Below are 12,100 nucleotides of genomic sequence, written 5' to 3'. Positions count from 1 at the left end.
GTTTCATTATAAAGTTGGTATAATGTATAATTGTTTTTACATGTTTTTACTTTTTTTGATAGCTACCAGAATAAATCAGAGCTGTATATGTAGAAAACACAGTGGAGTTAAAGCCTCTGAAATTGGAAAATCGTGCATCGAGACTGTTTGTACTGGATATAATGTACTTTCCACCTCTGCTTATTTCAAAATGAATAAAATTCTCCTTTTTTTTATCAGCACTAGTTTTGTAATTTCAAAGTGCTGGCTTTGAAATTAACACATATAAATTTGTTTCATGGCTAAAAATCTGAAAATTGTACATAACGTCCGATAAACAGGCGAGTGGAACAGCAGACCTCAAAACCACTTTTAGCATAACTTTCTCTCACAGCCATTCTGCTGCCTGGGGATGATTGACACAGTTTCATTATGCTCAATGAAAGGAGACCCCAAGAGACATTTTCTAGTTTAATTTAGAATTCCCTCATCCATGATCCACATGGCCGTTTGAAATATGAAGTGAGCCAAACAGTTTCTATGGAAACCGCCCCTCTCCCCCTGCTGACATCACCCACAGCTCCCCTTTAGCCCCCTCACCGCTGCCTCCCCATCCTTGTACCTCTCGCTCTCCTTCCATCCCTCTGCTTTCTAAATTATAGAGCATGGGGGGGGGTTACCTCTGTTCAAAATCTCTCACTCTGAATAGGGATGTGGGTGTGCATCTGCCCATATGACAAATTCACAGAGGAGGAACGAGGGGGCGGATGGAGACACAGCAGCACTGCAAGTAGCAGCAACAGCGTGGTAAACAGAAAACACAAACTTAGAGGACAGAGCGAGGGAGCTTCTGAGGGCAACGTGTACGAGAAGAAGGAGCTTCGCCTCTCAAAGAAGTCTGTTTGAGTTCGAGTGTCGAGGGTGAACTATTCAGAGGACGGCGCATCATGACAAGGACTGTGTGAGTGGCTATGGGAAATACTGGGTCCTGATTCACAATGCACACAGAACACACACAAAGAGTGAGAAGAGAGCAGACACTCGAGGACTGCAGCCACACATCAGGTCAGACCACCAAAAGAGATTAACAAGAATGATGAGAACAGTAGGTTAGCACAGGTCAGCGTCAGTCTCATCAGTGGACCCAGAACGGAGACATGTGGTGAATACTTCTCTGAAAGATTACCTGAGTCATTAAAAAAGTTGAAAAGAAAGTGTAAATGCTAGTTATGAACTGTTCTTTACCCTGAGCTTTAACACTGGTTTGGAAGACACCATTCAAGCCTACTGTGGTCTGATTTTACTCATAAAAAACGATTAATACCAATTTGATCATTGTTACACGGATGACTAGTTTGTAAATCCGAACTATATAAAAATCATACAGATTTTAGATTGTAGAGAATATATAGGCATAGAAAACTGTGATATTAGACAAGCTTTAAAAGGAAGCTCCAGGTGGAAACTGAATTGAATTCTACATGACTGTCCAAATGATTACACCTATTAATTACCTTGGGCCTCGTTTCACAGATAATCACACCCTTTACCAGCTACAGCACCAGTGCTCACAGCTGAGGTGAGCCCTCCCCATAAAGCGTTGGTGGTTTTGTACAGAGTCAGACATTAAATGACTGGGTACCATTACAGTACAGAGGATGGGCTGTGTAAAAAGAATGGAGGTGTTGCAGAGTGACTGATCCAACGGTCACACACACAGGCCGGCATTGAGGAGGAGATGACCAAGAAGACAGACTCCTCAGGGCAGACCGGACTGTGTGATGTATAAATAGCTACTAATCAGGCCTGGGTGTCAGATTAGTTCCCATAACCTTTTGTTCAGCACACGCTCATCACAGTAGCCTATATATGTATGGGTCAGCTCTGTCCAGAGGATGTCCTCTACAGCACGGTTGTCTGAAATAAATCACCCACAGGAAGACTTATAAAGCATCATTTTATGACATATTCTGTATATCGTTGTACAATTCATCTTTCTTACTGACTGACGTATCAGATTTCAGAAAATATGAACACTTCTGCCTGAGAAAGGTGCTCAACTTGAACAAGTTACAGACAGAGAAAAGGGACCAGGCTGTGTGCTGGATGCTTCAGGCGTCTATAAGTAAGCTGTGTACTCTTCGTTGGTGTGCAGTGCCCCCTCACTTCCCAAGTAGGCTGAAAGCGCTTCCTAAGTAGTTTCAGGTGCCCTGTGCTGGTTTTTACTGCGTCAAACGTGAGAGTAGGATGCAGGGGAGAGGGATGTGTTTGACGCCCAAATTCAGCAGCAATTTGTGGATTAGGAAGGAGGCAGAACGAGGAGGTGGAGACGGTGGGATTTTACAGGAAGGGAGACACCAAATGATCAGAAATGGAGCGCGAGTGGTTTGAGATTTCTTATCAGTGATTCAGAGAGCAGAACTCAGGGGAAAGGAAGTCAGGTGGTGTCAGAAGACAGTAAAATGAGAGGCTGGAATGTATTTTAAAACACTGAAAGGTAACCTTCACTGGAAACAAAGGTTTTGGGATAAGATTCTTTTAGCAAAACAAAGTGGAGGACAGGCTGTCATGGCATTTCCCTGAGGAGAAAGTTTTCATTTGCATTCCAGAAAAAACTTTAATGTTCTGTCAAAAAACACATTTCATGAGACAACTCATCACACAGTGAGGACAAAGATGTGAGTAAATAAGCGAGTTAGTGAATAATGGTGAATGTTGAAGGTTCAGGAAAAAGAGAAGAGAACCTAAAAATGTTTAATCTGATGAATCTGCAGATTCACTCTTATATAATGTCTGCAGGATACCAGGCTTGTGGCTTTTTCAGATGCTGGCCATGAACCACAACATCCATACATCAATCCCCCTGTCTCCCTTGATTCCGGTCATCTCTTCACTATTGCAATCTGATACATAAAAGATGCCTCCAAGACACTAATATTACATTGTCTACTTTTTAACCAGCTACATAAATAAATAGACTAAATGATTCAGTATTCAGTATTTCACCCACAGCATTTTATTCCTGACAGCGTGGGGGTGCACAGGCATTTAGTCTTTGGAGCGTTTTTTTTTTTTTTTTTTTTTAAATCTTGAGTGAGTCCCTGTTTTCTTTTGTTTCGTGCACAGTGATAAGTGATACACACTCCTACCAATGGTGTCACACTACTCATCTGATCATATGTTAAAATCCATAAGATACAGAAGAGCAACACTGCAAACTAGCAAATATGGATGTAGACATTCATTTTTTAAAAAGCTGCTTTGCACATTATCTTTATGTTGACATAATTGCTTGTGAAATCAAGCAAGAATAATCTGATACTGGGAAAATAGAGCTCTGTGTCTAAAAAAAATTTTTTTTACATTTATTTTAGGTATTTCTTAAAATGATTCCCTCCTACTGATCAGAACAGGTGATCTTTCTCCTTATTGCCTGCAGCACGTCGCCATCTGCTGTTTAATCAGGGCTGTAGCATACTTGTAGATGACGGCCCACAACACAGCCCAGTTCCCATTTCCGTCAAGCTGGGCAGAGAGACAACACCGGAAACTATGTGGCATTGCCTTCAAAATAAAACGCCAAACTATATCTGAAATAAAGAATCGCTAGTATTCACTAGTGTTAAATACTTGATGAATTTAAGGTGCACTTTTTCAGTTTTATGGACTACTGTGCCTAATTCTAAACAAGAAGACCGCGTGTTGCCTAACACGAATTTTACTTAGAAAGCTCAGAACCGGAAAAGGATGCAGACGTTGGATGCCGTCCGGCTTGACGCTGGTTGCTAATGTTCGCGCTGTCAGCCACGTCACCTCCCCTGAATTAACTTTGCTCCCAGGCGGGCCCAGTCACAGCTGAGTTGGTGAGTTCTGTCAGTGGACATCATATCTGTTTTTGTTATCCGCAGGCGTTTAGATAACGAGCCACCGAGCAGACAGACAGACCCGGAGTCCACTGTTCGGCTGTTAGCTTCTTCTTCTTCTTCATCTCCTCGTTTAGTTTTTTAACTCGTCTGTTTCTGCGCTCGTGTGTTCGCTCTTCTTCTTTTTTTCTTTTTTGTGGCCAAGCAACTCTGCCCCGTCTCCCGAGGACTCCTGAGGCCTTCGAGGAGTTGCTTTAAGGTTTAGTAATTAAGGCGGAAACCAGACAACATGAACATCTTTCGTCTGGCGGGTGACGTGTCACATCTGGTGGCTATCATCATCCTGTTGCTGAAGATATGGAGGTCCAAATCCTGCGCTGGTAGGCTGACACCGACACAAACATCACTGTACTTCAAGTCACTGCAGACATGTAATACAGCCTCACTTTGGAGTTGGAGTTGTGCAGCAGTTGAGTCAAACGCTTTTGTAGGCATCAGTAAAGTGCATGATGGTGGCGGGTATTTGCATTTTGCTGTGTAGATCTGCATGAGTGGAAGCGACGTGGCAAAGTTAACAAGGCAATCTGCTGCCTGCTCCACCTATCAAACATCAGCCTGCATCTTTAAACCGAACCCACTGTGCACCACAGATGTCAGCTCTTACTGTTGAATCATAAAAACAAAAAATGTGGAAATCATAACATTTTCTGTCTGATCTCTGTGAGCCAGAGGTCTGCTGGGGTCAGCTGCTTTTGACTGCACTTTTACGTGCTGATCCAGCCCCTCTTTTTCTCTCCCCGCAGGCATCTCTGGGAAGTCTCAGGTGCTGTTCGCCCTGGTCTTCACCACCAGATACCTTGACCTGTTCACAGTCTTCATCTCTGCCTACAACACAGTCATGAAGGTAAGAGCTGTGACACACAGGCTGTCTCGCTGGAAGCTTCCCCCCTCAGCCTAACTCCAGTGTACACAAAGCCAAAGCTTGTAAAAGGGCATTAAGTTTGGACGATGAGGACAAACAATGGCAACCGGAGTAGTTTACAGGAGAGCTGCGATGACGCATTGATGAAGTGGTTAGTCAATCGAAAGAAAACTGTGAACTATACTGATTTGGTTGGTTGATCGCTTCTCTCATTTATTGAGCAACATTGTCAAACATTTGCTGGTTGCAGCCTCTTCAGTGTGAGGATTTGCTGCTTTTCTCTGTTATTCATAATAGTAAGTGAGGAATGTTAAATTGATGACATCACTTCGGGCTATTTGGATGTTGTGATGAGCATTTTTTAGATCGTCATTTAAGTGATAAAGCTCTTTTCATAAGAGTATAATGAAAATGATGCAAAGTGTTCAGGTTTAGCTGCATGGCCAATAGTCGATGCTCGACTCTGCCCTCAGGTGGTGTTCCTGGCTCTGTCCTATGCCACCGTGTACCTGATCTACATGCGCTTCAGGAACTCAGACAACTCTGAGAATGACACGTTCCGCGTGGAGTTCCTGTTGGTGCCAGTGATCGGGCTCTCCTTCCTGGAAAACTACGCTTTCACCCCAATGGAGGTAAATAAAGAAAGAAATAAATAAATATTAAAAATTGAAAAACACTCAAACAGTATATTTGATAGAAGTTGGGTCCAGGTGTTGAAGAGTTTAAAGCTCTTCACTCATAAGCTCACTCTGGGTTTATAAACTTGCAGTTTCACAAACATTACAACTCTTTCTCATTTGTACTTTTAACACCTCATCTGTCCCCCCCCCCCACTGATACCACCCAGATCCTGTGGACCTTCTCCATTTTCCTGGAGGCGGTGGCCATAATGCCGCAGCTCTTCATGATCACCAAGACGGGCGAGGCAGAATCCATCACCACCCACTACCTGTTCTTCCTCGGCCTCTACCGAGCCCTGTACATCGCCAACTGGGTGTGGCGTTACCACACGGAGGGCTTCTTCGATCAGATCGCCGTGGTGTCCGGCGTCGTGCAGACCATATTCTACTGCGACTTCTTCTACCTTTACGTCACAAGGGGTGAGTAACAACTACTGCAAGGAGGAGCTGATTTCAGCTGGGATCTCTGTGGATTAGTGTTTTTTTTTTATTTTTTCAGATGAAAATTTTGTGACAACAAACAAACTGTCTTACCTCTCCTCTGCCTTTTGTCTGCAGTGCTTAAAGGAAGAGGAAAGATGAGCCTGCCGATGCCCATTTAAAAAACAGACATCTGCTCCACTGAGCTACCCGTGGGTGCCTGCTACAGTTCAGCATATGAACACAGTCCATGCCCTTCAACTGTACATGAATTTAGCAATGGGACTAATGGTTGGACGTCAATCTGTATACCAAAATGAGTGCACCTCTAGAACGGGATTTTCTGGCTGGCTGGTATTTTGTGTGTGTGTGTGTGTGTGTGTGTGTGTGTGTGTGTGTGTGTGTGTGTGTGTTTATGTGTGTGAGTGTCTGCATATTTCTGAGTGCTTGGGGGTTTTATTTTCTACATGAGATGCAAATGTGACACTGGAAAGGTGTCCCTGGGATACACGTGGTACATAATTCAGGCAAGTGAGGAACACTATGGAAACTGCGTGTCTCATCTTTCTCTTTTCAGTCCTGATGGACACTTTGGCTCTGGAGGCCTCATTCAGACATAAATCGGGCGTTGCAGCGAAAAAAGACGTCCTGTCCTCCCACTCATTTTGAGTCCGGGTAGCGTGTTTAGGCTATTGCAGTGTGGACCACAAGAAAATGCAGTGGCCCTATGCAAAATCTTAACCAGAAATGAATAAACCTGCGATCAGATCAGCAGTACTATCTGTGAAGCTCTTTACACTAATTTTCTAATATGAGACTGTAAATATATAGCTTCCTACTTTATTACTCGCAATGGAAGGTATTCGTGCTTTCTTATGAGCGCTGGTTGACATAACATATTTTATGTCAGGGTGTCACAGATACTACCATACAGGACAAACAAATACACATGCGCAAACATTCAGAGGTCCGCCAGATTCATGTTGCTATGTGCCTCCAACAACATCGTACTGCCAGGTGACAAATCTGAAGCCAGCAGCCGGAAACAGGGTGCTTCCACACCGCCGCACGACCCTGTGCTTCTATCTGCAACGTCTGATTTGGTCTGAATCTGAAGCCTTAGAATGTCAAACCCACAAAAGTGTAAATGGGGCTGGCTGTCGCTTTCATGTACTGCACTCAGATAGATTCTATGTAGCCGTAGTGTTCACACAGTGCAGATACAGACCTGTGTTGAAGCTGAACCGGTGCCCAGAGTTTCCTACACATTCTCCCATCAGCGTCTTCCCTGATGATGATTACAGTAATGAGAAATACTGTAGCGTTTGTAAATGTGTACTCTATAATCGTCTTCATATTGTCTTCCTCTCTGGTTCTGTAATGTTGCACACTCCCGGAATAGCTCACTATATTATGTGCAAATGACTTCTCTCCTTTATTGCCAAGTTACGTTTTTTTTGTATTTCCTCTCAGTGGTCGTCTTTTATATTTCAATGTATTTCTTCATGATAGAAAAAAAAAAGGGCTGAACATTTTGTCATGTCTTGAATGACCGCCAAAGAAGGAGCAGACACCTGCTGCGAGGTTTTCTAGCTCCTCGGTCGCTTCCTTGGTCAAACTGTCTTGTTTCGTCAGGGATTTTTTTTTTTTTTTTAAAAAGGGAGGGGAAAGTGTAAAATGTTGACCAGTTTTTGACGCTTACAGATGTTTTACGTCACAATATGTTTATTTGCGCACCATTTTCTGACATGACATCAATTATATTGTGAATTCTCTCAATTTGAAGGCTTGGCTGTGTTTTTTTTTTATGACGGATCCACGCGCACTGCAACACAGCAGGATGTTTGCCTTTAACAGTCACACACACAAGTACACACACGCACGTGCATTACCATTCAATTGGAAAGTGCTGGTGCATTGTGCTGATATGAAAACAGATTCATAGCATTAGAGGTGTGATGCATGGTGACAATTCACAACAAAGTGACCTTCTTTCACATGAACCGTCACCACAGTGTTGACCGTGATATCCACTTTGTCCCCATTTACTGAAAACTCCTCACTGAACACAGAGTCAAGTTGTCCCTCAATGCAGGAAGGTTTTTCTGTGTTTATACAACACCTTACTTCCCTCCCTCACGGCTCCCTCCACCACTCTGGCAGCTGAGCGGATGGAGAGCGGCGATGCTGCCAGAGCTGCCGCCTTCTCCACCACCTTCACCTTCTTCACAGCCTTCCCCTTCCCCTTGTCTTTCCCGACGATCCCTGCCCCCTCTGCTGCGCCTCTCCCCATCGCGGTCACCAGCTCCGACCAGAAGAGCCGCTCCGCCCTTTTCCTGGCCTCCTCTTCCTCCCTCCTCCTCCTCTCCTCGTCCTCCTTCTTCCCTCCCTCTAACCCTCCCTGCGCCTCCTTGTCCTGAGCCTCCTTCTGAAGGAACTTGTGTCCTCGTTCTCCCAGAATCCTCTCCTGTGCCTCACTGATGGCCCTCTCAGCCTCCTTGAACATCTCGTTGCCGTAGCAACCGCCTCCGTTGTCTGCCACGAGCTTGTCTATCTTCTCCAGAAGCTGCACAACCTGTCGTCGGCACTCCGTCGTCTTCTGCTGTTCACTGTTATCAAAGACGTGATACCCCCCGCAGCAGCTCCTGACAAACTCCGACAGCTCATCGCTCTCCTGCAGGAAGTCTTCGATGCTCTTCCCCAGCAGCTGGTCTCCCCAGGTGAACAGCACCACCGTGAACCTGGTGGCTTCGGGACCAAACATAACCTTGATCCACTCCAAGGTGTCTCTCTCCTCCTGGGTGAACCTGCCGGGCCGCAGGGTGACCAGGAAGGCGTGGGGTCCCGGAGAGGACAGGACGACACACCGTCCCACCTCGGCCATGACCTCCTCGGGGGACAGCCGTGTGTGGAAGAAACCCGGAGTGTCGATCACAGAGACGCTCCGGCCACAGTCCACCGTCAGAGTCTTTCTCTGGCACTGTGTGGTGACCGAGCAGGGGGACACGTCCACCCAGAAGGCGGACCTGCCCAGGATGGTGTTGCCTGAGGAGCTCCTGCCCGTCCCTGTCCTCCCCAGCAGAACAACCCTCAGGGGCTCGGCCTCTGATGGAGGGAGTGGTGCCTCACAGCCTGGAAAAATTACAATCACAGCACATGTTTATTATTACTCTCATTTTGTAACTGTTTTGCAGTAGCAATATGTAACATATTTGAATCAGAGTTTCCAAAAAAATGCTACACACTAACATTTTCTAGAGAACGTTCGAATTTGAAGGTCAAACGTAGGCAGGTTTATGTCATATATACTGGGTAATTAAATTAAATATAATATAATATTTTGTAATAACATTTTTAAGCGCACAGTGTTCTGGCATGCCGCTGTCCTGAACGCTAACCTGGTGACGGTCATAGACATACCTTCATGTGACGCAGCACTTTCGGAGGTCGACATCCTGAACGCAGCAGCTACGTTAAAGTCTCTAGCTGGCCGGTTTTTCGGTGACCGAAGACGCAGGAATTAGATGCTTTGGCTGGAAGTGAGATGTCTTCCTGCTGCTGCTGTGAAGTGTCATTTCATTACCAGCCAGTCCGCAGGGAGGGTCGGAGGAGCTGCAGTCCGCGGAGGAGCAGAGAGGAGCCGCACACCGCCGCCAGGACGCCGTGAGCCCTGAACCGCTAACAATGGAGTAAAGTCATCAAGCAGTGAAGACAAACCACACCAGGAAACTCTCACTTCAACAGTTCCGTACTGATACGATACTGTTGTCGCCACTGTTACTTGTAATAAACACGCAAAAGATGAGTTCTACATTGATATTAATAATTATTTCACATTGTAATTCCCACTGCGGCCACTGGATGGCAGTGAAGGTCCACACTCTGGAAGTCTCGGACAGACAGTTTCATCTTCTTAACAACTGGAACAAAACAACTACAGGGAACAAGTGTGTCATTTAAAATGTGTCCAAGGTTATATGGGAAGGGACATCCAGCCGTAATGTGGGTCACTTCATTTCGAAACATTCACACAGTCAGGTCAGGATATTCACCAGAGGTACTTGGAATGCTGTTGTAACTATCTTGACAGTGGACTAGATAGAACTAACTGTAAACACTCAAATCCGTAGTTCTTCCCTATGGGGGCTTTGAGTAAAGCCAGAGAATCATCAGTCAGTGAGATTGTTTTGTGTTCACAGTGGAATGGAGCACCTCAGCCAGCTTCAAACGCATCCTTGGCTCAGCCCAAGTTACACAGACCAAGAATCCATCCCACACTATCAAGGGGCTCACAGCAGTAAGTCATGCAGTACTTCAGGCCAAAGTGCCTTCATTTAACGGGTCAGAATTAGAGATTGTAACACTAGAGCCCCTCCTATGTTTTTCTTTTTCTTTTTCTTTTTTTTTTTTTTTCAATTCTGGCCCTAAAAAGAAGTAGGTGAATAAACTCGCACTGCAGTCTAATAATACATTTAAGGACTGCATGTTTCTGGAAACTGGCTGTTGAGATCGATAGATTGACTGATTGTTAAACTTTTGTATGATCAGTGTGACTCAACTGAACGAGTCAACGTGGTGGATGCCATAGAGATTTTTCCCATCAGATTTCCATTTAACCATAATGAGCCATCGGGGCACACTCAAGTAATAATTATTAATGGGAAAACAAAAATAATGAATTTTAATCTAAGCGCAAATTGACGCCGTTCTGCTTTGATCCCTTCATCAGTGACTGTTTGATGTCAGGCAGAGCTGGCACTGAGTTCATTTGAAATGTAATATCACATTAGAAGCCCTTTATCGCGCAAATGTTAAAGCTGTTAGAGCACAGCAGGGAGAAAACTCGCCACAGATTGTTCAACTAGATTGTTTTGTTAAACAGAACAGATGCCCCCGAAGTAGATGTCCCCATGTTTCTTTATCATTTGGATGAAATGTGAGTAACGTGGCTACTGTGTGTGTGTGGCTCTGTGTGTTTACAGATATAAATGTGTTGGCATATATATTGTCCAGTATAAAAAAAAAAAAAATACATATTTTTTCTTACAGATCATAATGAGATGATGTTTGGGGTTCTAATTATTAAATCCCCCAGGAGGTTTGTTTCAGTGCAGATAATTGGGCATCAGAATATTTATATTATTATAATATTATATAATTATATAATCATAATTCTTTTCTTTATGAGCATTAGACCCGGGCTCCATTAAAATGTGCAGGTTGTCCTCAACATGTGCACCTTGAGAGTCAGTGTAAGGATGTCTGTCAAGTCCTGAGAGCAGATCTAATTATGTGAAGACACTTGTTACAGTTTACCATGGAGCACCAACACAAACCAGCTCGAAAATGAAACACAGAATTAAAAAGCACGATGTGATAGCCTCAGGCAGTATTTAATGGGATTTATAATAACATTATTTTGGGCAGTTTCATCTTACTGAACAGTTTAAGTAATTCACAATATGGTTATCCACATGGTCGTGATTTTTAAAATGTTATAACTTAACCCACATAATTATTTATTTGACCACATATAATACATATAATACCAAAGATAATACCCCTCTCAGAATGTGAACTATAGAAATGCAATATGTAACTGAAAGGCACTGAGCTGTAAGAAAAACTATTCCATTAAATTTTCTATAAATTATAGCAGATTTTGACATACTCATTTTAGACATTTACCAAGTCTGCATGTTTCCTTGGCTGCAGCTCGATCTCTGGGTGACTGGATGCTGTACAGGAGGAGGTAAAGACAAAGTGTGTGCAGATGCAAGAATACAAGGCCAAAGCTCCTCCAAAGTTGAAGCTAACTGACACGGGTGTGTGTATTTGAACACAGTAAGAGCCGGAGAAAATGTCATGTGCCGTGTGCAACCAAGAGAATGTAAATCCAGGCACAGAACTGAGATAGAGTGTGTTTTTTGAAAACTCGCCTTTGAATTGGCAATTTTGAGTGAAAATAACTGAAGAACAAACTGTGGCCTGTCATCTTGAGTCTGGTTTTCTTACAGCACACACATTATGACTTCATTTCATGTCCAAAGTGGGTTTTGTCTCTCCTTATCAGAATTTGCAGAAGGACAGCAGTAAATTTATTATCAACTGGAATATAAATCTTGCTACAGTTTTGTTTAGGGGTGCCAAAAGTGCACAAAGGTAAACCAGAAATACTACACAAGTACTCAATTGCACATACAGTTGATCAGCTTTTCACCTGTAAATTGACATTT

At 43.8% G+C, this 12,100-nt stretch overlaps 2 protein-coding genes and 1 long non-coding RNA gene across 5 annotated transcripts; 2 read left to right on the top strand and 1 right to left on the bottom strand.

The window, feature by feature from the left end:
- The first annotated feature begins 3,685 nt into the window (after positions 1 to 3,685).
- On the top strand, positions 3,686 to 7,517 carry kdelr3 (KDEL endoplasmic reticulum protein retention receptor 3). 2 transcript variants are annotated; one of them, XM_037088784.1, is made up of 6 exons: positions 3,686 to 3,842; positions 4,048 to 4,222; positions 4,646 to 4,746; positions 5,238 to 5,396; positions 5,612 to 5,864; positions 6,003 to 7,517. In XM_037088784.1, exons 2-6 carry the CDS (start codon positions 4,132 to 4,134, stop codon positions 6,044 to 6,046), a joined length of 648 nt encoding a protein of 215 aa, XP_036944679.1. In that variant the 5' UTR covers positions 3,686 to 3,842; positions 4,048 to 4,131; the 3' UTR covers positions 6,047 to 7,517. The 2 variants fall into 2 exon arrangements, with proteins under 2 accessions (XP_036944679.1, XP_036944678.1); XM_037088783.1 differs by having other exon boundaries at positions 3,716 to 4,222.
- On the bottom strand, positions 6,251 to 9,692 carry LOC119013888 (GTPase IMAP family member 7-like). The gene is made up of 2 exons (XM_037088782.1): positions 9,285 to 9,692; positions 6,251 to 8,996 (listed from the first exon to the last, which is right to left on the bottom strand). The coding sequence occupies exons 1-2, from the start codon at positions 9,316 to 9,318 to the stop codon at positions 7,951 to 7,953; spliced, it is 1,080 nt and encodes a 359-aa protein (XP_036944677.1). The 5' UTR covers positions 9,319 to 9,692; the 3' UTR covers positions 6,251 to 7,950.
- Positions 9,693 to 9,801: 109 nt separating this feature from the next.
- On the top strand, positions 9,802 to 11,718 carry LOC119013890. 2 transcript variants are annotated; one of them, XR_005072849.1, is made up of 4 exons: positions 9,802 to 9,902; positions 10,064 to 10,161; positions 10,747 to 10,800; positions 11,580 to 11,718. It is a non-coding gene; the product is annotated as an uncharacterized LOC119013890 (long non-coding RNA). The 2 variants fall into 2 exon arrangements; XR_005072848.1 differs by having other exon boundaries at positions 9,888 to 10,161.
- Positions 11,719 to 12,100: the final 382 nt, after the last annotated feature.

This window comes from Acanthopagrus latus, chromosome 23, assembly GCF_904848185.1.
Source record: "Acanthopagrus latus isolate v.2019 chromosome 23, fAcaLat1.1, whole genome shotgun sequence".
Lineage (NCBI taxonomy): Eukaryota > Metazoa > Chordata > Actinopteri > Spariformes > Sparidae > Acanthopagrus > Acanthopagrus latus.
This window is presented reverse-complemented; position numbering and strand designations above follow the sequence as displayed.

Bases quoted from the DNA above. Each gene is read 5' to 3' on its own strand.
- LOC119013888 (XM_037088782.1), bottom strand. From the start codon at position 9,318: ATGTCGACCTCCGAAAGTGCTGCGTCACATGAAG. The intron at 8,997-9,284 runs GTATGTCTATGA...TAATTTTTCCAG, and splicing joins AAGTGCTGCGTCACATGAAG to GCTGTGAGGCACCACTCCCT.
- kdelr3 (XM_037088784.1), top strand. From the start codon at position 4,132: ATGAACATCTTTCGTCTGGCGGGTGACGTGTCACATCTGGTGGCTATC. The intron at 4,223-4,645 runs GTAGGCTGACAC...CTCTCCCCGCAG, and splicing joins GAGGTCCAAATCCTGCGCTG to GCATCTCTGGGAAGTCTCAG. The intron at 4,747-5,237 runs GTAAGAGCTGTG...CTCTGCCCTCAG, and splicing joins CCTACAACACAGTCATGAAG to GTGGTGTTCCTGGCTCTGTC.